We start from the raw sequence: 24,244 nt of genomic DNA, 5'->3' as shown, positions 1-24,244 counted from the left end.
ATAGGCACTTTGTATGGACAATTTGACTTATTTACCCTTTAATTACATCGGTTACAATCTCTTGTCTCTTTCCTTTTTCTATCTCTTTTTTTTCTTTAGAAAACACAAAATCCAGCGGAAGATGATGGTTGATGGGTTTGCTAGAATTACAACTTGGTTTAAAAATCTGTACCCTGATAATTTTGTTGTCTATGTGTTTATTCATGTTATTGTAGTTTCATGCGTTCTACCTAAAGTTCATTCAATTGCTCCAAAACCTTAAAGTTTGCAGTTTTTTTCTTCCAGTTCTTCACTTGCTAGATCTTAGAATTTCAGATACCATAAAATATGGAGAACAAAAGAAAAGAAAGAATAAGTGAACGAGCGACCGAGTGAAGGATCTCGTGTAGCAGTAGAAGCCGCGATCTCGTTTCTCTGGTTTTTGGTGGCAAATCATCAGTCGTGGTTCTCCCACTTCTCTGATAATCACAGCGGCGAGAGAAAATTTTGGGCTTATTTAATCAAAGTTGTGTTCTCTTATATAGCACTTTTCTCAATTTTCAATTAGTTTTTATTTCCTTAGAGTAAACGATTTCTCATTTATTCTATATTGGTGGTTTAAGATTTTAGCTTGAGAGAGAGAGATAAAAAAAACTTGATTAGTGGATGCTTTTGCTTCTTGTGGAGTGTTTGAAGATTTTCCATTGATGGAGCAGCTTTGTATCAGGTTCTTTCCACACTGATTTATTCATATTGAGTTTTTTTTTATTGGGTGTGAATGTTATGGTGAATTGAGTTTAAACTTGTTTGAGTAGATATTCGCTTGTTATGATGCATCCGATTCCCCAAACACTTGCTTTTGTGTTGATCTTATATTCTCTTTGATTCAATTTTGCAGATGATTATTTGCATTACATTAATTTACATCACAAACTGACGTACTGTGCATCCATGAATTCAACTTGATTCAAATGATTGGTGACCATAGATGATAGTACAAACATATATGGTCAGCTGGACGCCTGCTTGTTAATGTCATCCAAGGGAATCTGTCCATTCAGACGCAAACATCGATATTATGCTCCTTTTATACACTATATAAGTAAATCTGTTTCTTGTTATATCTAGGATTAGTAGACAATTTTGGTTATAATGTTGGGAGTTTCCATACACAAGTGAATAAATGGTTAAAGAAAAATAGACGATGTACTTTGAATGGGTGTTTGAATTGGTGATTATCATTCATGTATAAACTTGTGTATTGAAATGAAACGACCTCATGAGTCACTAGATTACCACATGGACTAAACCGCTTGGATAGTCATCAATGGACAACTATGTCTTTGATTTGCTTCAAATGTGTTTTATTGGTTGGTAAAATTATCATTTTTTGTATGGTTCAGAGTTTTGTTTTATGGTTTTAGATTTAGTGGAGAAGGATCATGGGAGGGTTTGGGTTTAATTTTAGGGTAAGTAAATTAGGATTTAGTGTAAAGCGTTAAGGGTAGAGGGTTTACACACTCGTATGAACCATTTTTGAATATAATCATACGAATATTACCATAGGAATGATCCTATATTTTACAGTTTTTACATTAAAATGTTTTATCTGCACAAACAAATATACGAAAGATGAATAACACCAAATCTAAACATTGTTCACCAAATGTAAACATTGTTCACCAAAATCAAATAAAAGAATATTTCATTAGTTGGATAACATATCTTCGAAGAGTAATGGACGGATTCCTATAGCTGACAATCGGCAAGTACGTGTTCATCTATGATTTTTAGAAGTAGAGTTGTATCCATGAAACATCGACCAAATGGATATAGTGCAACAAATGAAGGTGTATCCACCTAGCGCCGAACAAATGGATATACATTTCGTGTTTTCTCGTAAACTTTTCTTGACATCCATGAGTCGACATAAGTATGGAGTTGCCAGACAAGACACTGGAGCTCACGGCGGCCACCGCAGCCTCATGGACCAAAGTTTCAAAAAAAGCTCATAAACATCAACCAATCTTCTTGCATAACCACCACATACCCAGCCTTATGCGTCCAATCACTTTTCGTCTACGCAAATGACATCCAAACATTTTTCAATTCAAAAACAAGGCAATAAATTCAACAGATCTAACAAAAATAAATTTAAATTGAAGGATAAAATCATAAAATCTAGAACCCATAACAAAAAAAAAAGTTTAAAGATTTACAATTTAAAGCCTAAGCTAGAATCAACGAATCACATGTACCATTGGCCTTTATGATTCAAAACCAAAGAAACCTTTTACCAAAAAAAAACAACGAAACCAGAAACCGTAAGTAAGACAAGAGAGAAGAGCATGGAACCAGAAAAAGAGGAAGATTAAGGGAAGAGGGAGTTCGGTAGCAGAGAGTAAGGATCTCCTTCTTCTTCGTCTCGAAAAGGAGAAATCGATGATGTTACTTTTTTTGTTGGTCACAGTCGTTCATTGATGGAGGTTGCAGATAATGAAATGGATTTGATGATGGAGAATGGAGAAAAGAATACAAAACTAAAAAAATAAAGGAAATTTAGGGTAAACATAGATTGTGATTGTGAATTTTGAGATAACCTCAGAATTTTCATAATTTTGTAAGAATTATTGAGAACGACTATGATTTGAAAGAGGAATTGAAAATGATGAAAAACAAAAGAATATGGAAAGGAGAAATGATAAAAAAAAAAAAAATTAGTTTCTCACCCACACGATCTCATTAAGAATAAGTTTAAAAATTATTGTGTTTTCATCACTTCAGGGGCAAATTGGTTCAATCTCCTCTAAAAAAAGATGGCAAAGTGCCCTCTCTCTCACAAGTGCCTCAAACGTAAAAAGATTCTCACAAAGTGCCTAATAATGTCACATTCCCTAAAATAATACATTCCCTAAAATAATATCGAAATTAAGAAGTAATCAAAGATAGAAGAACCAAACTGCATGGTAGTAATATAAAGCATCAAAACTCATCAAAGGATTTGAGAGGATCCTTAGGGTCAACATCTTCTATAAGGGGAAGATCCACAGCTAAGTCCTCAGCTCCAATGCCTTCTTCTTTAAGCTTCTTTGCTACTTCTTCAAACACTACTTTGTTACCGACCCGACTCAAATGTAACCCGTCCCTAAAACTCACGAAAACACAAAACATAGTTGATTTACTTATTCGCTTCGAATATAAAGATGCACCATAGACTAGGTGTGTAAATAAGACTTAGTGTATGACCATAGACATTCTGTTTGCCAATTTGGAATTTGCTGCATTTTGGACCAAAGATCAGTGACCGAAATTTGACATTCCTCAGCTACTGCTATACATGCTTTTGCGTATAGTCCGGCTACTTCATTCGTTCTTTCCGGCAACCCCGTTGTGTTTTCGATATAAGGATATCTAAGAATGTAAAGATCAATGTCTTAATTAGATCTAAAATTTCATGGTCAAAGTGATAAACATGAGAGTCTATGGAATTGAAAAATTCAAGGTTGATTTTGATAAAACAAAGTTTGGGATTATTGGATTAATGACTCGTACCTGAGGCGGGCCTCTTCGTCTATTGGAGGCGGAGTTATAAGAATAATGGCCGTTTGTGGCCAACGATTCTACGAAACATAACAACAAAATTTCATTTAATAAAATCAAGAAATTATAAGAATCCATTATTAATGTAGAAAGAAGGATGTATAAAAATACTTTCACTTAGTGGTTCGACAAAGTATATACGTCATGGTGCTTCTAAAGTTTTACTTTCCCAAAAAGAGATATGTGTGTACTATAGATGTGAATATGTGATCAAAGCTCTGGCCTTTTAGTAAAAAAGACAATATATTAAATAACTTTATAGATTAATGAAAATACCATTTGAAAAAACGCTAATGATAAATTTTTTAATGTATTTATACACGCAAATATGTTTATTCTCCTCTATTTTATTCAAAAATAAATTCTGTGTATATAGCAGGATCACAATTCACCACTTTACAAATTTAAAACAAATAAAGAGATTGTAATCATTTTTGGTCAAAGGAGTATATATATGCATATGCATGTCAATATGTGCAAGATTTTAATTAGATAATGAAAAAAAATTTGGTCACCTCGAAAAACAGAACTATGAAGCGAATACTCTGGTTTGTTCTCAAAAACAAAAATTACAATATGTATGCGTATTCTTCAACACTGACTCACGCATTTAATATGTATACAACAAATTTCCATATTTATATTATACTAGTACTATAATAAATATGCATGTGCAAGATTTGAATGAGATAATAAAAAAAATGATCACCTTGAGAAACGAAACAATAGAGCGAAGATTCTGCTTGTACTCGTGAAGTGGCACATGCTGAAACCCCGAGCATCTCTCCGGAAGACACGCGTCGTTCGCTCCAAAGAAAACAGTCACAGCTGCCGGAGAATCTCCGCCGTCTTCTTCTGCCACCGGAAAAACTCTCTCCACCACTTTCAGTGCCCACCTCGTGTTATATCCACTGTATCCTCGTAGCACCATATCAGCCTAATAAAATTTTATGTATCAAATTTTAAGACATAGCCGAAACTACACTATACTAGACAATAATAATATGATTTGTTTCCTGAAAAATTATGGTTTCATGAGAAACATTAATCATCTATAAAACAAATTAGCTATGGCATCGAAGAGTTATCAATCAAAACTTATGAATCTTTACTTAATATATACAACATATCTTTACCTTGCGGCGGAGAAGATCGGCGAGAGAAGCACCCCAGCCACCGTCACTAAAGGATTCTTCAGTGATGGAATCACCAAAGAGAAAAATCTTCCGTCTCATCATCTTCCACACAATCTTCTTGAGAAAATCTGAGAGATAAGATAGGTGTAGTGGTTTTGCTGAAGTGATCGTGTTTGATTTAGTAAAGAAATGCTTTATTTATTGTTGGGGGAAACATAAATAAATAAAGTAAAAGTGGATGCACTAAATGCTTTCACCCACTAATCACCGACCTTTCATGGTTTATTGTGAAATACACTCATAGATAGACATACAATACCTTATGTACGTAAATAACATTTTATTTGTCGACACTTATGTAAGTAACGCATAGATTATTTTCTATGTGATTGCCACTCTCAGACTCTCAGTTTCAACCAATAATAACAATAACTACAACAACATTAATCATAAACATATGCTCTGGTTTACAATTAAAGCTTAAATTAAGAAACTGTAACAACGTTACAGAAAAAAAATGTTATTTACGTTTTGTAAGATTAGTCTCTAGAATCATCACCGTTTTTTATATATTAATGATTCTTTCTTATATATAAAACCTTTCTCGAAATACCCATGAAATAACTGAATTTGAAAGAAAAAAAAAAAGAAATCATAAAATGAGAATCAATATGTTATTCATAGTGGCATTCTCATTTTTAGTCTCTGTTCGGTCATTACCGATGAGACCAACTCTAAAGTACGAGTCAATCTTTAATTTTGGCGATTCTTTAAGCGATACCGGAAACTTTTTATTATCCGGTGATGTTGACTCTCCGAACATTGGAAGACTACCGTACGGACAAACCTTTTTTAACCGTTCCACCGGTCGTTGCTCTGACGGACGTCTCATCATCGATTTCATCGGTTTACTTCTCATCACTCTCTCTCAAAAAAATTAAAATATAATCACTTTTATAAGTAGATTATTAAATATAAAAATTATGGATAACCGTAATTTGATGGAGCAAAACATTATATTAAAAATCAATATTTTCACAAAATGAAACTTATGAGCACAAAATGTTTATAATTTGTATTTTGTGACTTATTGCAGCTGAGGCTAGTGGACTACCGTACATTCCACCGTATCTCCAAAGCTTACGGACGAATGATTCGGTAGATTTCAAGAGAGGTGCAAATTTTGCGGTGGCTGGAGCAACAGCGAACGAATTTAGCTTCTTTAAAAACAGAGGTCTTTCAGTAACATTGTTGACAAACAAGACACTGGATATTCAACTTGATTGGTTCAAGAAGTTGAAACCTTCTCTGTGTAAAACCAAGCCAGGTAAGAAAATAAAAGAATGTATCGTAATTTTATTTTGATATTTGATTGATTTTCAATTATTTTATTTATGTTGAAACTTCAAAAGTTTAAAACAAAACCTCTGATGATAGTTTGCACATTTATTTTTGAATATACTTTATGAAAACTATATAAGAGTTTGTAAGAATATAATATTTGGCAGAAACTCTGTAGATTGCTTCTTGATAATTATAAATAAAAAAATAAAATAAAAAAAATTAAAACCAAAAAAAGGGTCATAGATTGATATATGTAATATCCTTTACGAAATGGTTTCGATATTTGCTTAATCTTAATTATTTTATTTTGCAGAATGTGAACAATATTTTAGAAAATCTCTATTTCTCGTTGGAGAAATTGGTGGAAACGATTATAACTACCCTCTTTTGGCATTCCGAAGTTTCAAACATGCTATGGATTTGGTACCATTTGTTATTAACAAAATCATGGACGTCACAAGTGTAAGTAGTAAACGTTTACATTAATTATTATCTATATAACGTTAATTAGTCCAAATATTCGTTCATTAACCAACGATTTTGGGTTTGGTATAATCTGAAGGCATTGATAGAGGAAGGTGCCATGACACTAATAGTTCCAGGAAACCTTCCAATCGGTTGTTCTGCGGCTCTACTAGAGCGGTTTAATGATAATAGTGGATGGCTTTATGACTCGAGGAACCAATGCTACATGCCATTGAACAATTTGGCTAAGCTTCACAATGATAAGCTCAAGAAAGGCCTCGCGGCTCTAAGAAAAAAGTACCCTTATGCCAAAATTATATATGCTGATTATTACAGTTCTGCCATGCAATTCTTCAACTCACCTTCCAAATACGGTAATCCGACTTCCATATTATTTCCTATAACTAGTAGACATGTTCGATATACAAATCAATTTTGATACTTTGTTCGATATGTATTGTTTTTCTTTTTGTAATATAGGTTTCACTGGAAGTGTCCTAAAGGCATGTTGTGGAGGAGGAGATGGAAGATACAACGTGCAACCAAACGTGCGGTGCGGAGAAAAGGGTTCAACCACTTGCGAAGATCCATCAACGTACGCAAATTGGGACGGAATTCACCTCACTGAAGCGGCTTACCGCCACATTGCAACTGGTCTCATCTCCGGCCGTTTCACCATGCCTACTTATAATTAATAACAATTAAGTTACTCATAAGTTGTAACTTTTTTTTTAACACACAAACTTTTCATATAACTCCTAATTGAAAACCTATAAATCGATCATATTTATATCAAGCTCGTTCGAGAGCATAAGCATAAAAACTCATAGCTTTGGGCTTCACATTATTAACGACAATTTTGGGGAAAAAAATCTATAGAAATATTTCATTAAATGTATGAAAAAGGTACAACTAGATCGGTTCTGATTCATATACATGTTAGTAGAGTATACATAAATAAATAGATTGCATTGTTTTCCCTTTCACATTTTTGTTACAGAATTAAGTTAGCAAAATTTCACTGCCCATGCTAAAATATCCACCACATTGCATCTAATCTCATCTCCGGGCGTTTTACCATACTTTCTTATAAAAACAGTTAATTAAATTACTAACTTAGAAATTGTAATTTATTTTTTAACAGAAACAATACATTCTAATGGATAATGCATATATAAAAAACATGTAAAGCAAATTACTTTAAAGTTTACATATAATTTGATTTACATAGTAAAAAATAAAAATTAAGGGCATTGATACTGGCAAGAACATATGCCCTCATTAGAGCAACTTGACAACCCCTGCCTCTTCAAAACACACATCAACCCACACTCTTGATAATCACACTTACTCTTTCGAAACAGAATTTCCGAACATTTATACTCATTTTCGACCACTCCTGTTTATTACACCAAAATATTATTTTTTATTAAAAATTAAAAAGAAAAAAGTTTTCTTTGATTTCATATATATTGATGTTTGGAAATAATATATATGAACTGATATTAAAAAAATTAACATGGCATTCACAAACATTTATTTTAGATCGTTTGTTTATAATATATTTAGTCGATTTTAGATATAGATACATACCAAGCACGAAAATGCTGAAGATAGCTAAAACGGTGAACGAGAGTTGAATAAGTTTAGTTATCGTAGTTTCGTAGATGGTAAAAATTTATTGACGGTGTTTTTCAAATGATAAAAGAAAGAACATATTGTGTCTATATAAAGAAGTTATGTTATGGCTTCTGGTGTAGTGGTGATTAGTTCTTATCTTGCTCTGCGCTGCTGACTTCGGGAAATGAACTTGGTTAGAGGGAGCTTGCATCTTTTGCTACTTTGGCGTGTGAGGTTCTGCTTTCGGGAGAGCTCATGGATTGGATTGAAGTATCGCTTTCACATGTCGCAGGGAAAGTATGTGTTTGATGCTTTTGTGTTTCGAACCGTTGACGGCTCAATGTCAGGCCTCCAACGAAAGGCTTCTAAAGCTCTTAGTCCATCGCTTTTTGGTGTATCACAATCTGTTTCAGCCCTTCTGCTTGTGCATCTCTTTCGGGAAGGATAGAATTGAACGTCATCGCTTCATCTATTCCCTTAGATTCATTGCAAGGTTGAGAAGATCGATCGAAAATTTGGTTTTAATTAACCGTTTTTTATGCGTCTATGTTTTTATTCTTTTTTGCCATAGATCCATATATATAGGTTTCAAATTTTATGTTTGTAACCTAAACTGTTTTCATTATCTATGAAATATTTACAATTTAGCAAAAAAAAAAAAAAAGAAGTTATGTCTATTTCAATTTTAAACAAATCTAATTTTATCCTTTTATCTCCTTAAATTGTGATTTGAATGGAGCTGCGTCAACGCTAACCTCTGTTTATTTGAGTGGATTTGTTCTACGCAAACTCCATAGTTTTTGCTAATGTGATATGTAAAATCTTTGAATGTATTCTTTTCAAATTTAATTATAAGCTATGATTATCTAAAATTATATATACACTGTTGGTGTGATTTTCGGTTTAGTAGATATTGAACTAATCATTCTGTGATTAAGAATTTGATTTCTTCATTTCTTTGTACTTTAATTTAGTTTAAAAAAATGCTTATCAAAAGATTCATAAAAGAAGCCACCTAGTGAATATAGTCTATGGACATTTGATACATAAATCTGTCTTTAAAGATCTACAGCTACATCGTCATCATCAGTATCATCGTCTTCCCAGTCGAGGTTGAATGAATTAGCAGCTTTCTTAAGCTCGGTTAAACCAGTAAGATCCTCCAGGTATGTAGGATGGTTAATAGCTTCAAGTATGAAACTGTTTCCTCTCTCCCTATACTCCGATATCACCTGAAAATACAAGTTTATAAACATCATCAGATTCTCGAGCGCAGTTTTCTAAGAATGATGTCATGTGGAAACTTACGGTTTCAGAGCAAGCGGTACAGCTGTTGGAAGCTTGACCAAGCAGCGTGATCTGTGAGAACTGAGAAACTGAGCCTCGTATCTGATGAGGTAATATCCCGAGAGGCGAATCATCATTGTTTCCTGTATTACTCAAGCTCGAATTGTCGCCTTTTGCATTGATACTGTATGTAATAAACATATGTAAGACGATAAGCCTGAGGATTGTATTTTCAATGTATTCGAGTTTCGAAAGGCTTACCCAAGTGGGTGTTGTAGGACTCCGACTAAGAGTTCAACGGCGAGAGCTCCTGCAATAGGAGCTAGACCCGGGCGTGTAACAGTGCATTGTTGGTCTAGAGTTCGATCAGTCATTGACTGCAAATACAAGAAAAGAGTGGGTACGACGAATCAGGACTGAACTGGAGGTAACACGAAACAAAACAATTCAAAATGAAGAAACCAGGGAATTACATCCTGAGGTGCAACCACGTCGTTGCAGAAGTAACAACCAAGTCTCTGTGTATTTGTCTTGTTTATGTCAAGATTCTGCATATCATCAGACAGAGAGGTGGGGCCAGCACCATGGCGCATTACCATGTAGCTGTCAAAACCTAAAGCCGCGTTTATAGCGATCTGAAATTCACATCAAACACCGACATATCAAGCAGATTGTTATACTTATATAACCAGTAAGAAGAAATAAAGAAACAGAGTTAGTTACCTTATTGGCATTAGCACAAAGAAGAGACGGTAACCACCTGCTTTCTCTTGTATCGGTTAACAAGAACACCGCATCATGAGATTCAATCAACTCGCTAAGGCGTTTACAATCACCGAGAACAGAATCTTCTTCTTGGCTAGAAATCGGATGTCCGGGCATCGGTATAGCCATAACAACTCCACTAGTTTCCATTGCTGGAAATATCTGTTTAAGGCTTTTAACAGCAGCAACAGCTTTAAACTCACCACGACCTAGACAATCTTCAAAATTATAGAGAGATTGCCTGACTGGATTAGACATGGCAACTTTTCCATAGTCAACAAAGGTGATATTGCGGATTCCCCAACCCTAAGAAAATAAAAGATAAACGAGTTCTTAGTTAATCAGTGAGTTTGTAAAATAATGTCAAATCTCGCATTTTCTTCAATACGTACCATAAGGGTACGAGCAACTTGGCAACCCAATGTACCAGCTCCAAGAAGAAGGCATTTGACAGAGGACAATACATTTAAGTTAAGAGACGGTAATGCTCGCCATCTCATTAACTTTAAGTTTAAATCGACAGCAGAAACAGCCAACCTGCGAAAGAACGTGATTCCGTTTGTCTAATCAGATTTTACCCATTTAGTTGAGTAGATCATTGACACAGAGCAAAAATGTACCTTGTTGGATCCATGGAATTAGCAAGGCTAATGGATCGGGGTACACGTTTCCCTTTGTTAAGCTCCCATCCCACTGAGTTAGGTACAGTCTCAGCTGATTCACCTGATGAAAGTGTAATTGAGGCTTGACCAACAAGAGAAAGGTTCAAGTCAGCGAAACCACGACTCTCTCTGTAGCAGAAGAACCAAACTGTCTCGAGGTTCCATCTTGAGCGAATCAGTGCCAAGTAGTTTCGAAGTGGCCAGCCAGGATTACTAGGAAGGTGACACGGGTCATAGAAACCGAAAAGCAACTGCAGGAAGAGAGACACATAAAGGTGAATTTTGTTTTTTCTGTATCTAACGCATATGGAAGAGTTAGTTAACACATACCTTTTGATGATCACCTTGGCACGCTTCCAAGTCTTTAAGATGTCTGATACTAGCTTTTGAATCAGAAGAAACCGAAACCAAAAAGAATGGAACATCTACAGCAAAACACGGAGAAGTAACAAAAGGTTTTCAGCTACCACTCCTTGAATTTTAATAGTAAAAAATAGAACAAGAATGTTGAGTACCAGTAGTTAAATCTGAGTCGCGCCAATCATTACAAGCAGCGGATACTGATTCAGCCTCTTCAGAACTAAAATACTCTGAAGCTGGCTTTAATTCAATCAAACTTACAGGAGGATCAAGTACAAACGCAGGGAACGCAAACCAATACCGAAAACTCCATTTCTTAAGGTCTGCAAAGGAGATAACGAGGAATCTTGGTAACACAGAAGGGTCTTCAAGAGCTTTTCCTGATTGAATATCCTCCCAAATCTAAAATTCACCAACAAAATTGTTAAAACTTCTGCAGACAAGAACCAGTAAAAACCAAGTCACGGAGCTAAGTTTTGTATTTACCTTATTTGCTTCTGCTTTTAGCAGACTTTGTTTGTCAAGTTTATTGAAGCTTTCAACGGTATTGGTGTTATACAAAATCCCAGGAACAGGACACTTATTCCTATTTCCATGACTAGTACTAGCAATCAATGATTGTTCATCTAAAGGCAATGACTCTGATAAAAGAGTCAAATGATTTGAGACTTGTGGATGTCCACATGGTCCATAGAAACCTGAAAATTTCAGTTCCAAAAAAGCACATAAATTCTAAATCTGAATAATCTCTACTAAACAAAACAGAGGCTTTTAAAGTTCTCAACTTTTTTTTTGCTTCTCTAACCTAAACGGATCATAACAACTTGCCCAGAAAACAGAGGATTTTCAAGTTTTCAACTTTTTTTTTTGCTTCTCTAACCTAAACGGATCATAAGAGCTCGAATGCATAGACTCATCGAATAATATATAAAAATCGATGCATTGGATGATTTTTTAATTCGATGATTGTGTGTTTACCGGTGATTGAAATCGGAGAATCATCGATTCCGAGTTTGTCGAGTTTCAAAGAGGAGAAGCTATGCCAGAAACCTTCGTCGACGGAACTGTTCAATGGAGCGAATTGAAGTATGATTGCTGGAGTTTCTTTCTCAGCCATGGCTGATCTTATCTTTCTGAGAGATTGCAATGTTTATTATGGAGGAGAGTCAATGAATGTGAGAAAGAAGAAGACGATGACGGAGAACGGTGAGAAAAAGGAGTCGTGCAAGGAACATGGTCAATCCGGGTCGGGTCGGCTTTATATCCAAGCAAACCAAAACCGGTTTATTTTAAAAAAGTAAAAAGCATTAACCGGACGGTTCGTCTTTTTCCATAAAAATCAAACTGAACCAAATTCGGTTTATTACAGTCTTCTCAGTAAATGGTTAAGAGTTTTCAAACTTCATTTTTTTAACAAATTTTCATTTTTACTTGGTGGAATTTGATTGTGCATATGCTTCAAATTATCCCTAGCTAATACCGTTGAAATTTGAAAGAAACATTTCGAAAATTATCAATCCTTTGCATTACATAAGCTTACAATTTCATAAAATGCATACAACAGTCTAAATACAATTTTTTTACATAAAACAATTCAAATTATTTTTAGACATCAATCCCACACAAACATACACAATTAAAAGCTTAACACGGTTTTGAATTCATATAGTTGGGTAAGAAGCTTTCATGGCAAGACCACATAGTCCTTGTTTATCCTTGACATCTTTTTGAATCCTCATATATCCACTTTCTCCCCATTTTGTTCCCCATGAATTCTTGATGATCCAATACTTTGATCCGTTAGTAGATTCGCCGTATCCAATCGCAGTTACTGCATGATCAAGATACGTAGTGCACTCTCCAGTGAACACACCAGACGAATAGAATTGGAAATCAAAACCACCTCCTTCAATTCCAACGCTAACCGGTTGGTGTGCCACTGCCTTCATCAGTGCTTGCTCATCATTAACCGGGACATCCTCATAACCTATGATATGTGAACGTACATGAGCTTTTTAAGATTCAAAATATGAATTTTATCTAGTATAGTAATGTTTATTAATTTGGATAATATGATTAAAAATCGGTTTAATCTGTTTAATTATTATATGCCAGCTCTTTAACTAAAGTGAACCTGTAATAGAAGTTGCTTTTGGATTGGTCTTTTTGGAATTGCAAGTAGCGTCTTCGCCTTTGTAAGGATAATTTGACTCAGTTGTCAAGCCGCCAGTCGCTTTTATATGCTCAAACGCAGTATCCATTAAACCGCCTTCGCAGCCAAAATCGTTTGTGTCGCAATCAACAAGCTGTTGTTCTGACAAAGATATAAGTTTCCCTTTCTTTATTTGTGTTGCTCCTTCAATAGCCGCAACCGCTGAAAACGCCCAACAACATCCTACAAAAACATCACTCATTAGTGTCACTATCATAAATATTTTCATGTGTCTAACTACATATCTCAATAAAACGGTATGAAACAAAATATATATAACTTAACATAGAAAAATTTAATAAAAATATGGTTATTCGATTCGGTCAGTTACACTATGGATTTGGTTTGGATCGGTTTGTTCACTATGAATTAACTCAAATTGATTGAATACATAAATTTCGGTTGGTTCAATTTGATTTCACTTATATATATATGAATAAAGATTTGAGTTATACCGCAGCTGCCTTGATTCTTGATAGGGGTCACAGCTCCTTTCTTCCTCCAGTCAACAGAAACCGGCAAAGCACCAGAAGAAACGTTTTGGTACCTAAACGGCGACATTTTAGTTTGGCTTTGGCTAGATAATGCCGAGACACCTTTGAAACCAGTGTACATGGAACGAAATTCGTCATTGGTTAAATCAGCAAACTGATTTACCGCAAGTTTGAAAGTTCTTCCGGCAGGAATGCTATTTAAATGTTCAATGCGTTCGACGTTGTTTTTGAACACAACGTAGCGATTGTTTTCCTCCTTCACATCCGCGTAGACACGGCCGTGTTTAGTCATCCACTCGATGTGCCTCTTTTGCATGATGAGTTCATTGTCGAGTGGACGAGAAAGAGTGATGGAGAAACAGAATGATGAAAATATAGCGACGAAGAGAAAGATTTGCATATGTTTTAAAGCCATTGTTTTAGGAAAGTTAAATGACTTTTGCTCTTAATTTGATTACTTCAGAAGGGTACTGAGATGGGGTTTTATAGTGAAAATAAGGTTGATGTAATTGCTAATGTTCACATGAAGTGATTGATCCAAATCAAAGCATTTTTGTTTTACAAGTAATGACTACATTCATTCATACATAACTAAATGATCGTTGATGTTTGATACGTAGCCATTTTAGTCCTACATCAACCTGAAATCAAGTCTTGTTCACTCACTTTGCTCGGATTTTTAGTTAATTTTAGTGGTGGGTTTAATTAGTTTTGTAAACATTTATATTTGATGATTAGGAAGTTTGTATCTAGTAAAATTTAATTTCTCTACTTGTGTACTATAGAGATTTTCGAAGTTGGATATGTGTTGATGATGTTTTGCATAAATATATTTCCTTATTTAATTAATTAAAATTAATATTTAAGAAAGCATTTTTAATTGACATTTCAAAAAAAAAAAATCTATCATGAGTATAAATTATTTGGAAAAAAATACTTTTACATGCTGATACGTAGTTACGTACATGTTTATTTTTCTTGTAGTACGTAGGTACCTTTCATGCATCAAAATCACTAATCACATAAAAACAAGGAATCTTCTTTTGTCTTTTCACTAATCAAATAGTTTGAATTCAAAGATTCTGTTTATTCACAAGAGAACCATTCGTGCAAGTTAAAAGCTTAATCAAATCAAAAAGAAAAATGATTCGACAAAATTAACTAATTTGATCAAATCATAGTCATTCACAACAAGTGAACTTCATTACGCTAAGTATTCTTTTGTAGATAAATCGATATGATTTGCTAAAAGTTTCCTGTTCAATGATGTTTCCCACCAATTTCATCTATCTGAATCTCTATGAAAGTTTCCCTGTCATTAGAATACAATATAAATGTAGCTCTGTAGTTAGGGATAATATAAGAAATATTGAAATAATCATTAGACGACAAGAGGGATACGTACGAAATTGCATTTTGGACTTAAATCCAAATCATATTTGGCTGAAGTGATAACGTCTAAAATACTAAATTCAAAATTGACAAATAACTGCATATTTACAAATATAATGATTAGAATTATTTTATTATAGTGATATAGTTAGTTTTCTTACACAAAGAAGAAGTAAGACATATTCTTGGATCTTCACATGGTATTTAAATAATTGTAAAAACGTTATAAACTTATAATTGTCAACTGGAGTATATAAATAAATAATATATGAATTCTTGTACAGGGAAAAATGCGGTGTAAATACCAAACTTTACGAAGCGTGGCAAAAATGTTATAAAAAAAAAATCTATAAAACTTTGTTATTGTGATGTGAAGGAATCGCCCTAGTCAACAAATTAAATCACAATCACCTCATGAACACAACTGATTTAACTATATCAACTTTTTCTTGAACCAAAGGTACCAAGTACAAACTAATAACGATACGAGTTGTCAGTTGTGTACCAAGTTTTTACTGGCAAATAAATCGACTTGCTACCAAAGTACCAACTAATACGAGTGTCTCTGTTTTGTTAACTTGACCCAATCTTTCTTCCTCGTCTCTTTGCAAAACGCTTAAGCCCAAATATAACTAATATGGCCCAAAATATTCTTGAGAGATCCAAACCTATAACTCGAATACCCGGTAGGACAAAACGCTTCATGTCATATTCTGACACTTTTTAACACTTCATGATCGGTATTTAAATAGCATTTTCATTTCTTGTATAACAACTGAGTTCATATATATACATCATTGATCATATATTGAGTATTGATCTAACTAATTCATAATCAACTATTCAACTGTTTTCATTAAAAAAAACAAGTTTCGTATATAAAACTTGGAAATATTGTTTTTAATTAATTTGAACGTACATTGTTATGGGTTCTTCTAATGTTAAGAAAACACCAAAGAGAGAAAAAAGGGTGGTCAAAAAACAAATTTAGAAATCAATGCTATAATTAAGCTATGATAAACTAATCATTTTTTTATCGAAACGTAATGAAACTAATTTTAAATTTTAACAATCAACGATTTTACTTTTTTGTCTCAGTCTAAAAATAACAATCGGGTTTCTAATATAAAACAAACTCGGTGCTCCACGAGAATAGTTGTCCTCTTCTCAAACATATCTCAACTTATTGTTTGAATATAAAAAGAGATATCAAAAAGAAGAGAAGACCAAAAACAAAACAAAAATCTCTAATAAAAATGGCTTCCAAAGCTATCTTCTTCTCTTTCTTTGTCGTCTCCGCCGTGTGTTTGTCTTCTCTGGCAGGTTTCGCCGCCGCTGATGCTGACGACTTCGATCGTTTCCAGATTCAAGGATCAGTTTACTGTGACACTTGCCGTGTCCAATTCGTTACCCGTCTCAGCAAATTCCTCGAAGGTAACATATTTACGCACGTATATCTATGTTTCTACACATGTATGTGTGCATGGCTAATTTACAACGTGCAACCGTTTCTTTTTAAGAGAATATTTTCGTTTAATAAAAAAACTTATCATTTTGAGATGGCCATACATGCATGCGCACGCAAACTATCTTGCATGTTAGAGCCTAGAGGATGCAAGCACTGTCATAAAATAAATATATCAGTTTCTAAATTCGAATGAGAGTATTGCAATGTCCTTGACTACATTTTTTCAAATATTTCGTAAATCAGCTTCTAAGATTAACATTGATCAGATTCAAATTTCCAAAATATATCCTTTTCTCTTAGATCAAAAAGGATATATAAAATTATAAATTAACCGAAACAAATTCTTGAGGTCTATAGCTTGTCGAATATTTTTCCATTTAAACATTTACCATGGTCATAACAAAATGACGAAAATTTCAGACATCTTAAAAGTTGATCCGTGATCTTGATCCACATGATAAATTTTCCATCCACACAAAAAAAAAATTCCATCCACTCAAGCAAACTAATTATAGTTGAACTAATTTCTATTTATTTTATCTTATTTTTTACATTTTTAATTGTGTTTGTGCAGGCGCGAAAGTGAAGTTGGAGTGCAGGAGCAGAACAAACGGAACCATAACATTGACCAAAGAAGCTGTTACCGACAAAACAGGAAGCTACAAAATGGAAGTAACCGGTGACCACGAGGAAGAAGTTTGCGAGCTTGTTTTGGTCCAATCACCAGACAGTGGTTGCAGTGATGTCAGCACAGAGGCTTACTTACGTAACGCCGCTAAGATCAGTTTAACGGCGAATGACGGAATCGTCTCCCACGAGACACGTATTGTTAACCCTCTCGGTTTCATGGTTCAGACTCCATTGGCTGATTGTCCTGCTGCTTTCAAGGAGCTTGGTATTGTCCCTGACGTAACATTCTAAGCGAAAAGAAAAAAAAGAAAAAAACATATAACATGAGAGATTTTCTATTTGCTTAACTTTATCAAGTTTATAACCATATAATGAATTAATATCATCATTAATTACCTTTTCACGTTTTGGTTTTGTTTGATTTGATGTGTGAGTGATATTTTGTTGTTCTATAGTAAAAAGAATGTAATTTGGTTACACACGATCGAGGAACTTATATATTACTATTAGTTTATTACAAAATAAAAAATAAATCAATGAGTAGAAGTTTACTGTTGAATATTGGATTTAGATCGAAAACCAAATTTAGAAGGGAAAGAGATCTGCTCGGACTCCCAAGTCCTCTAATTTTTTATATATATCTCTTGATAATTCATGCATGTGCTCATATATATGTATATAACACATTACACAACTTAACAAGGGATATAATATTTTTGGATATTCTTGTCACTTAACCTCTAAAATCATTCTCATTGATCATAAAAATATAGGGTATTTAAATATAAAGATGAATTAATGTTATAATTAAAAAGAATTTAAAGAATTAAGACCCATCCCTCCATGTATATTCTTTTAACATTTTTAATATTAAAATATTAAATACTTTAGTTTCAAGACACTCAAAAAAGTGGTTCACCAATGAGGATGCTCTAAAGCCTCTGAATGTTTATCAAACTTCCAAATGTAACATTGCTGTCTTTTCCTCGTTTCTTGGCTATCATATTGGTAATTTTTGAAGTTTTGTTAAATTTAAGTTAGGTGTAAAATAAATTTATGAAAATGTTGCATCCATTATGTCCTGTAATCAGAACGCAGACAAGCTCCTCCATCCAATTATTTTTCCTTTTAAGATTAAACAGCTAATTTTGTAGATCTGGTTGACTTGATCTTCTTACATGTCCCTTTTCTTTTCCCCTAATTTAGTTTAAATAACTATTTTTGGTGTGGGCAGTTTCCGTTAAAGAGAAGTAACACACTTGTTACAAGAGAGAGGTAACAAAGACAGTAGCTTTTACCATTTTTGTTAAATCATGAAGTCTACTACCTTGTTCATGGTTTCTTGTGTTCTCATATTTTGTGTTCTTAGTCACGTGAGAGGTACGTAATGTACACTATTGTTCTTTCGATTTAGATTAGTATCCTCGGTTTAAAAGACAAAAAAAAACTTACTGCATTATCAATTTTTATATATTAAATAATCATTTTATTTACAATTTTGACATTATTTTTGTTGTGTGTATGTATGATTGATAAAAATAAAAAACGAATAGAGGTGAAATCGGTGGAGACTAAGGCCAAGAGAGTGAAGAAGGTGTGCGAAAAGGCACAAGTATTCGAACAAAATTGTGGGTGGGACGGAAACAAAACTTGCATAAGAGGCTTTAATAAAATCAAAGAATACCCTTTTCATTGCGAGTGTGGCATTTATGATGCACCCAATAGCAGACGTATTTGCAAATGTAAATTTCCATATTCTCCTTGCTAAATTTTCATGTAGTTTTTTTTTAAATGTTAAAAAAAATTTCATGTAGTTCCAGAACCATAGTTTATCTATCTAGAAATTAATAAATTAAATGTTATTTAAGGTTTAACTAACCAGTAAGATGAACCCTTTTACTTCCTTCCATGTTATTGTGAAACATGTCTGAAGGAGTTAATCTCCAACGCCATGAATTAATCATTCCCGGTTACTCCATTTCTAAAACTCTTTATAAATATGTATTGATATAAGCCAAATTATATGTCGTACGATCTTGTAGTCTTTATCATACATTTCAGAAAAAATATAACTATAGATTAAAACCTAGCTAGCCGGAATAGTTTTTAATCTATAACATTCGATTTAATTTAACTATTCAAACTTCCTCTTCTTTCTTTACATTATCTCTCATAAGAACTCAATAGTAGATTGCAATTAAAAGTCTTGCTGAAACCAACTTAATTTCTTATATTGACTAAACTCGTAAATGTCTCCTTGATTAATTTTTCGATAATTTTTTTTTTCTTTTGACTAAAGAAACAAAATCGTCAGAGATTTTAGAATGTGAGATTGTGATTGTGATTTTGGCTCTTTTTGCTAGTCTATATCCGTGAATTTAAATTTGGAGATGGAAAAAGAAAAGTTATATTAACAGAAATCACATTTTGGTTTAATTTTTATATCGGTTTTGGTTCGATTATCGGCTACCCTGAAGGTTAAAAACTAATGTAAAAGAGTGATGCTAGTTTGGGCTTAAAATGGATCTATAAATTTTAGGCTCATCTGGCCTCTTTCTGAGCTTGCCATTTTGGATTAAGTCTAAGTTCTAATCTCTAACTTCTCATCTCTGTTCTTATTTGTTTCCTTTCCTTTTTGTCTACTTTCTTTTCTTTTAACATCTGTCAACTATTTGGTTCTTATAATACACTATAAATGTGTGATTAATAAGTGTGATTCGTGTAAACCAACGTGGAACCATTATTTGCCACTATTTTTAACACAGTCCATGTCATATAACCCGCCAACCACAACCGCAAATTGTTCCTTACAGTATTTTGTATACAATTTGCTATGCTACACTGTTTGATACTTACTCAGGCCGTTAAAGTATTTTGGTATTTATGTGCATGTATAAAATATCACAATGGACTTAAACTAAATATTTTATTCCAAAGTTAAATGTCATATAGAATATATAAATAAATTTTCGTTGTTACTTGTTATGCGTTCAGAATTTCATAATTTTAGTATTTCTTTCAGTCGGCCTTGTTCTAAAGATATTTCTCATCTTTTTGTCGACCTATAGATTTTTCTCATATATAAATACTAAAAAAAACTTGCCACTACGTAAAATATTTGAAGACAACAACCACAACTGTCGGTAGGAAAACAAAATTGTGAAACACCAAACAAACACGTATGAAAACATCTCAAGAACAGCATGTATGCGGTTCGACAGTAGTACAAACTATCAATGCTCCGTTACCTCTAGTATGGTCGATCCTACGTCGATTTGATAACCCAAAAACATTTAAACATTTCGTAAAAACTTGTAAACTACGCTCCGGCGATGGAGGAGAAGGCTCTGTCCGTGAAGTCACGGTGGTTTCCGATCTTCCGGCGAGTTTTAGCCTAGAAAGATTAGATGAACTTGACGATGAGTCTCATGTGATGGTGATCAGCATTATTGGTGGTGATCATCGTTTGGTTAATTACCAGTCGAAAACTACGGTGTTTGTGGCGGCGGAGGAGGAGAAGACAGTGGTTGTGGAGAGTTATGTGGTGGATGTGCCGGAAGGAAATACTGAGGAAGAAACTACGTTGTTTGCTGATACTATCGTTGGGTGTAATCTTAGGTCATTGGCTAAGTTATCGGAGAAGATGATGGAGCTCACTTAAAGTTGTAAAAGTCGTGGGATTGTAATAATAGTATTAGTTTTTAGAATTTAAAAGTAAAACTCTTACATTTTTACGAGGTTTTGGATATATAGCAACTAGCAAAATATGCTTATTCAACTGGGAATAATATAGGTATAATTATGTATTTATATGTCTTGTGAAATTAAAAATAATTGTTTAAGTTTCTTTCTTAAATGTCATTATTCTGTTTGCCCAAAAGTATATACAATTTTAGTTTGAGTCCATTTCTAAACTCTCCTTTGTAAATGTATTGATATAAGCCAAATTTTGAAATCATTCAAGTTAAAAAGTTAAAATCATTTTTTTTTCTTTTGATTAAAACTCTTGTTGTTGTAACAGGAATTGACTTGTGAGTACTAACGTGTCCAGCGAAATAGCTTTCTAAAGCAGACTCTGATCGTTCAGTGTCTTATACCTTCTCAGTTGAAACTTGATGCCAAAGAGCGTCTTTTAGCATGTGCAAGTGAAGAAATTAAACATAGTTCGCTTATAAAATAAAAAGTATATTTTATGATTCATTTTTTTCTTGCACAAAAAAAAAATACAAAAAGTTGAAATACAATGGTAATTAATGTAATTAACCCTTCGTCTCCAACAGCTTCTTTTTAAAGAGGAAAAATAGTTTAAATTCTGTTATATTTGGCTGTAGCTCAATTGTTCAACTTCTACTTATTTTTACACTTTTTCTCACAAGAAACTAATTACATACTAGTAGAATGAAGAGCCATTTCAAACTATTTTTACTTGAAGGTAATATTTAAAAAACATTTTGCTAATATGTTGGTAAACAATTAAAAAAAAAAATAACCTCACTTATACATATTTACTTAAGATTTTCTTAAACAAAATTAGGATTGTTCGATTATCCTACTTACATATGCTAAAATACGGCCTTGAATCTTGATAGATTGCATGCAAAAGTCTTACCGAAATTATTTTCATCTCTAATCATATTGATCGACTGAACTCGTAAACGTTTTATTCTGTTTAACTTTATTTTATTGTGTGTCTATTTTTATTTTTGATCAGATTAAAATATAAGAGTTTGAAAATGTGAGATTGCGATTACGATCGAAGGTTCAATTATTTGGTCCTTTTCAAATTGTTAACAAAAGAAAAAGGGACCCTATAAAAGTTAAACAGAAATACAATTTGGTTAAGCTTATCGGTTTCCGGTTCAATTATCTTTACCTTCTGAAGGAGTAAGTGATGCTATTTTGGGCTTCAAATGGATCTTTAATCTGTAGGCTCATTGGGCCTGTTCTCAACTTGGCGTTTAAAGATATGTCCTTCCCTCTCTCATCTGTTCTTGTTTGTTTTTTTTTTGTTTGTTTTTTTTCATTTAGTCAAGTTTTTATCAACAAAAACAATGTCTATAAATGTGTGGTAAATAAGTGTGGTTCGTATGAACGAAATCGAAAACGTGGATCTATTACATGCCACTAGTTTTTCCACAATCCATGTCATAACCCTCCAAATTTAACCGAAATACATTCTTCATTACAATGACGTTACAAAACAAATGTGCATTCTAAAGTTTACAATTTATTTAAATATATTTTACGGACAAATATGTAGCCATATGCCTATATATTGTCACCATATGCTACACATCCTACACTGATTAATCAGTCTTTCTTTTAAAGCATTTTTTTGGTTTTATGTGCATATTACAATGTATTCTTTTAAAATATATATACACTTTAAACTTCTTTTTATCATCTTATGTTATACAAATCAACAAAGTTTTTCTTACTTGATATTACATTCATATTTTGCAGAAAACACCAAAAAATGACAACTCATATTTTTTTTTAGTCGGCATTGTTCTTAGATATTTCTCGTATAAATACTCGAACACTAATGCATGGAAGCTTCAAAAAGGTTTGAAGATACTGTCACACAAAACAACGGTCGATAAAAGGACAATTTCGTCAAAAAAACAGCAATACACAAATGGAAACTTCTCAAAAATATCATACGTGCGGTTCCACACTAGTACAAACTATAGATGCTCCACTATCTCTAGTTTGGTCAATTCTACGTCGGTTTGATAACCCTCAAGCCTACAAACAATTCGTGAAAACGTGCAATCTAAGCTCCGGCGATGGAGGAGAAGGCTCCGTCCGTGAAGTGACGGTGGTTTCCGGTCTTCCAGCGGAGTTCAGCCGAGAGAGATTAGATGAACTTGACGATGAGTCTCATGTGATGATGATTAGCATTATAGGTGGTGATCATCGTTTGGTTAATTACCGGTCGAAAACGATGGCGTTTGTGGCGGCGGATACGGAGGAGAAGACGGTGGTGGTGGAGAGTTATGTGGTGGATGTGCCGGAAGGAAATAGTGAGGAGGAAACGACGTCTTTTGCTGATACAATCGTTGGGTTTAATCTTAAGTCATTGGCTAAGCTCTCGGAGAGGGTGGCTCATCTAAAGTTGTAATTTTTAGATTATAGTTTTAGTTTTTAAGAATTATAATCAGGTTCAACTAGCAATAGTCATGGTCGATGGGAAATAAGTAAGTATATGTATAATATTAAATATAAGGAGTATTTGTTAGTAACTTAATTATTAGTAAGTTAGTTAGTATCTTACGTTTGTTCTTTTATTTCATTTTAAAAAAAAGTTTCTGTAATTTTGATGTGGTAGAAATCTAGAAATAGATTCTTGGTTGGCTCAGAGCTTTTGAATGATAGGCAATGGATCTTCCACGATATCTAAGAGCAGTTGTCATGCGAAAGACAATCACTAGTTCTACCCTGTCCTTTTCACCTCCGCAAATTTAGGGTTCTTTGTTATCCGGTTAATGAAACATGCTCAACATTTAAAAGTCTATAGTCTAGTACATTAAATGTAGGGGTCGGTGACTTTTTTTTTTGGTCCAAGCCTCCAAAGTTTTTAAAAAAACACTCCATTAAGACGTTGGTCCTTTTTTTCTACATAAAAACAAAATTGCCGCTGGTGAATTGAATGAACATTTACAGACAGTTTTGAAGAGTTTGGTATTTAATAAATTATATTAAATGACAATATTAATAATTTGCTATCTTCTTCACCTTGTTTCGATGCATCTAAGGTCCACATTATTGATTACAAGAAGGTACGCCTTGTTTATTTTTGGGAGTAGTTTTTAGAACAGCAAAAGGTA

The 24,244-nt window shown here is 33.5% G+C and overlaps 8 protein-coding genes, 1 long non-coding RNA gene and 1 pseudogene across 13 annotated transcripts; 6 read left to right on the top strand and 4 right to left on the bottom strand.

Moving 5' to 3' along the window:
* Positions 1-1,941: 1,941 nt before the first annotated feature.
* Positions 1,942-4,992, bottom strand: AT5G45920 (SGNH hydrolase-type esterase superfamily protein). Of its 4 annotated transcripts, NM_001344650.1 has the most exons (6): positions 4,716-4,883; positions 4,289-4,516; positions 3,532-3,599; positions 3,226-3,390; positions 2,709-3,124; positions 1,942-2,058 (listed from the first exon to the last, which is right to left on the bottom strand). In NM_001344650.1, exons 1-5 carry the CDS (start codon positions 4,815-4,817, stop codon positions 2,962-2,964), a joined length of 726 nt encoding a protein of 241 aa, NP_001331144.1. In that variant the 5' UTR covers positions 4,818-4,883; the 3' UTR covers positions 1,942-2,058; positions 2,709-2,961. The 4 variants fall into 4 exon arrangements, with proteins under 4 accessions (NP_001331144.1, NP_001331143.1, NP_199404.3 ...); NM_001344649.1 differs by having other exon boundaries at positions 2,709-3,390; NM_123960.5 differs by lacking the exon at positions 1,942-2,058 and having other exon boundaries at positions 2,625-3,124; positions 4,716-4,992.
* A 345-nt stretch (positions 4,993-5,337) lies between these two features.
* AT5G45910 (GDSL-like Lipase/Acylhydrolase superfamily protein) lies at positions 5,338-7,340 on the top strand. Its single transcript, NM_123959.1, has 5 exons — positions 5,338-5,621; positions 5,812-6,042; positions 6,373-6,521; positions 6,622-6,898; positions 7,005-7,340. The coding sequence occupies exons 1-5, from the start codon at positions 5,375-5,377 to the stop codon at positions 7,217-7,219; spliced, it is 1,119 nt and encodes a 372-aa protein (NP_199403.1). The 5' UTR covers positions 5,338-5,374; the 3' UTR covers positions 7,220-7,340.
* A 428-nt stretch (positions 7,341-7,768) lies between these two features.
* On the bottom strand, positions 7,769-8,178 carry AT5G45905 (annotated as a pseudogene). The gene is made up of 2 exons: positions 8,118-8,178; positions 7,769-7,923 (listed from the first exon to the last, which is right to left on the bottom strand).
* Positions 8,179-8,343: 165 nt separating this feature from the next.
* On the top strand, positions 8,344-8,623 carry AT5G06765. The gene has a single exon (NR_142945.1). It is a non-coding gene; the product is annotated as an other RNA (long non-coding RNA).
* Positions 8,624-9,041: 418 nt separating this feature from the next.
* APG7 (ThiF family protein) lies at positions 9,042-12,464 on the bottom strand. The gene is made up of 11 exons (NM_123958.3): positions 12,197-12,464; positions 11,705-11,916; positions 11,374-11,620; positions 11,189-11,283; positions 10,817-11,109; positions 10,589-10,733; positions 10,155-10,502; positions 9,905-10,066; positions 9,693-9,808; positions 9,453-9,615; positions 9,042-9,376 (listed from the first exon to the last, which is right to left on the bottom strand). The coding sequence occupies exons 1-11, from the start codon at positions 12,333-12,335 to the stop codon at positions 9,203-9,205; spliced, it is 2,094 nt and encodes a 697-aa protein (NP_568652.1). The 5' UTR covers positions 12,336-12,464; the 3' UTR covers positions 9,042-9,202.
* Positions 12,465-12,675: 211 nt separating this feature from the next.
* Positions 12,676-14,400, bottom strand: SAG12 (senescence-associated gene 12). Its single transcript, NM_123957.3, has 3 exons — positions 13,886-14,400; positions 13,353-13,613; positions 12,676-13,205 (listed from the first exon to the last, which is right to left on the bottom strand). Exons 1-3 carry the CDS (start codon positions 14,337-14,339, stop codon positions 12,880-12,882), a joined length of 1,041 nt encoding a protein of 346 aa, NP_568651.1. The 5' UTR covers positions 14,340-14,400; the 3' UTR covers positions 12,676-12,879.
* A 2,072-nt stretch (positions 14,401-16,472) lies between these two features.
* AT5G45880 (Pollen Ole e 1 allergen and extensin family protein) lies at positions 16,473-18,011 on the top strand. Its single transcript, NM_123956.4, has 2 exons — positions 16,473-16,750; positions 17,359-18,011. Exons 1-2 carry the CDS (start codon positions 16,573-16,575, stop codon positions 17,703-17,705), a joined length of 525 nt encoding a protein of 174 aa, NP_568650.1. The 5' UTR covers positions 16,473-16,572; the 3' UTR covers positions 17,706-18,011.
* A 694-nt stretch (positions 18,012-18,705) lies between these two features.
* On the top strand, positions 18,706-19,248 carry SCRL27 (SCR-like 27). The gene is made up of 2 exons (NM_001036939.2): positions 18,706-18,794; positions 18,968-19,248. Exons 1-2 carry the CDS (start codon positions 18,728-18,730, stop codon positions 19,180-19,182), a joined length of 282 nt encoding a protein of 93 aa, NP_001032016.1. The 5' UTR covers positions 18,706-18,727; the 3' UTR covers positions 19,183-19,248.
* A 1,279-nt stretch (positions 19,249-20,527) lies between these two features.
* PYL12 (PYR1-like 12) lies at positions 20,528-21,241 on the top strand. Its single transcript, NM_123955.2, has one exon. It carries the CDS (start codon positions 20,596-20,598, stop codon positions 21,073-21,075), a length of 480 nt encoding a protein of 159 aa, NP_199399.1. The 5' UTR covers positions 20,528-20,595; the 3' UTR covers positions 21,076-21,241.
* A 1,720-nt stretch (positions 21,242-22,961) lies between these two features.
* On the top strand, positions 22,962-23,649 carry PYL11 (PYR1-like 11). Its single transcript, NM_123954.2, has one exon. The coding sequence runs from the start codon at positions 23,053-23,055 to the stop codon at positions 23,536-23,538; it is 486 nt and encodes a 161-aa protein (NP_199398.1). The 5' UTR covers positions 22,962-23,052; the 3' UTR covers positions 23,539-23,649.
* The last annotated feature ends 595 nt before the right edge of the window (positions 23,650-24,244 follow it).

This window comes from Arabidopsis thaliana, chromosome 5 (genome assembly GCF_000001735.4).
Source record: "Arabidopsis thaliana chromosome 5, partial sequence".
NCBI classification, from domain to species: domain Eukaryota; kingdom Viridiplantae; phylum Streptophyta; class Magnoliopsida; order Brassicales; family Brassicaceae; genus Arabidopsis; species Arabidopsis thaliana.
Note: the sequence above shows the minus strand (reverse complement) of the source record. Positions and strands in the feature narration are given on the sequence as shown.

What these genes read in the sequence shown, in the direction of transcription:
- AT5G45920 (NM_123960.5), bottom strand. Translation starts at nt 4,817, where the DNA reads ATGATGAGACGGAAGATTTTTCTCTTTGGTGATTCCATCACTGAAGAA. An exon ending in CCGATCTTCTCCGCCGCAAG is followed by an intron (nt 4,517 to 4,715) that starts GTAAAGATATGT and finishes AAATTTTATTAG; the next exon opens with GCTGATATGGTGCTACGAGG. An exon ending in CTATTGTTTCGTTTCTCAAG is followed by an intron (nt 3,600 to 4,288) that starts GTGATCATTTTT and finishes TATGTTTCGTAG; the next exon opens with AATCGTTGGCCACAAACGGC.
- AT5G45910 (NM_123959.1), top strand. Translation starts at nt 5,375, where the DNA reads ATGAGAATCAATATGTTATTCATAGTGGCATTCTCATTTTTAGTCTCT. An exon ending in TCTCATCATCGATTTCATCG is followed by an intron (nt 5,622 to 5,811) that starts GTTTACTTCTCA and finishes GACTTATTGCAG; the next exon opens with CTGAGGCTAGTGGACTACCG. An exon ending in TCTGTGTAAAACCAAGCCAG is followed by an intron (nt 6,043 to 6,372) that starts GTAAGAAAATAA and finishes TTTATTTTGCAG; the next exon opens with AATGTGAACAATATTTTAGA.
- APG7 (NM_123958.3), bottom strand. Translation starts at nt 12,335, where the DNA reads ATGGCTGAGAAAGAAACTCCAGCAATCATACTTCAATTCGCTCCATTG. An exon ending in TTCTCCGATTTCAATCACCG is followed by an intron (nt 11,917 to 12,196) that starts GTAAACACACAA and finishes TGAAATTTTCAG; the next exon opens with GTTTCTATGGACCATGTGGA. An exon ending in CGACTCAGATTTAACTACTG is followed by an intron (nt 11,284 to 11,373) that starts GTACTCAACATT and finishes GTTTTGCTGTAG; the next exon opens with ATGTTCCATTCTTTTTGGTT.
- SAG12 (NM_123957.3), bottom strand. Translation starts at nt 14,339, where the DNA reads ATGGCTTTAAAACATATGCAAATCTTTCTCTTCGTCGCTATATTTTCA. An exon ending in CAAGAATCAAGGCAGCTGCG is followed by an intron (nt 13,614 to 13,885) that starts GTATAACTCAAA and finishes ATGTTTTTGTAG; the next exon opens with GATGTTGTTGGGCGTTTTCA. An exon ending in AAAAGCAACTTCTATTACAG is followed by an intron (nt 13,206 to 13,352) that starts GTTCACTTTAGT and finishes CACATATCATAG; the next exon opens with GTTATGAGGATGTCCCGGTT.
- AT5G45880 (NM_123956.4), top strand. Translation starts at nt 16,573, where the DNA reads ATGGCTTCCAAAGCTATCTTCTTCTCTTTCTTTGTCGTCTCCGCCGTG. An exon ending in TCTCAGCAAATTCCTCGAAG is followed by an intron (nt 16,751 to 17,358) that starts GTAACATATTTA and finishes GTGTTTGTGCAG; the next exon opens with GCGCGAAAGTGAAGTTGGAG.
- SCRL27 (NM_001036939.2), top strand. Translation starts at nt 18,728, where the DNA reads ATGAAGTCTACTACCTTGTTCATGGTTTCTTGTGTTCTCATATTTTGT. An exon ending in TGTTCTTAGTCACGTGAGAG is followed by an intron (nt 18,795 to 18,967) that starts GTACGTAATGTA and finishes AAAAACGAATAG; the next exon opens with AGGTGAAATCGGTGGAGACT.
- PYL12 (NM_123955.2), top strand. Translation starts at nt 20,596, where the DNA reads ATGAAAACATCTCAAGAACAGCATGTATGCGGTTCGACAGTAGTACAA.
- PYL11 (NM_123954.2), top strand. Translation starts at nt 23,053, where the DNA reads ATGGAAACTTCTCAAAAATATCATACGTGCGGTTCCACACTAGTACAA.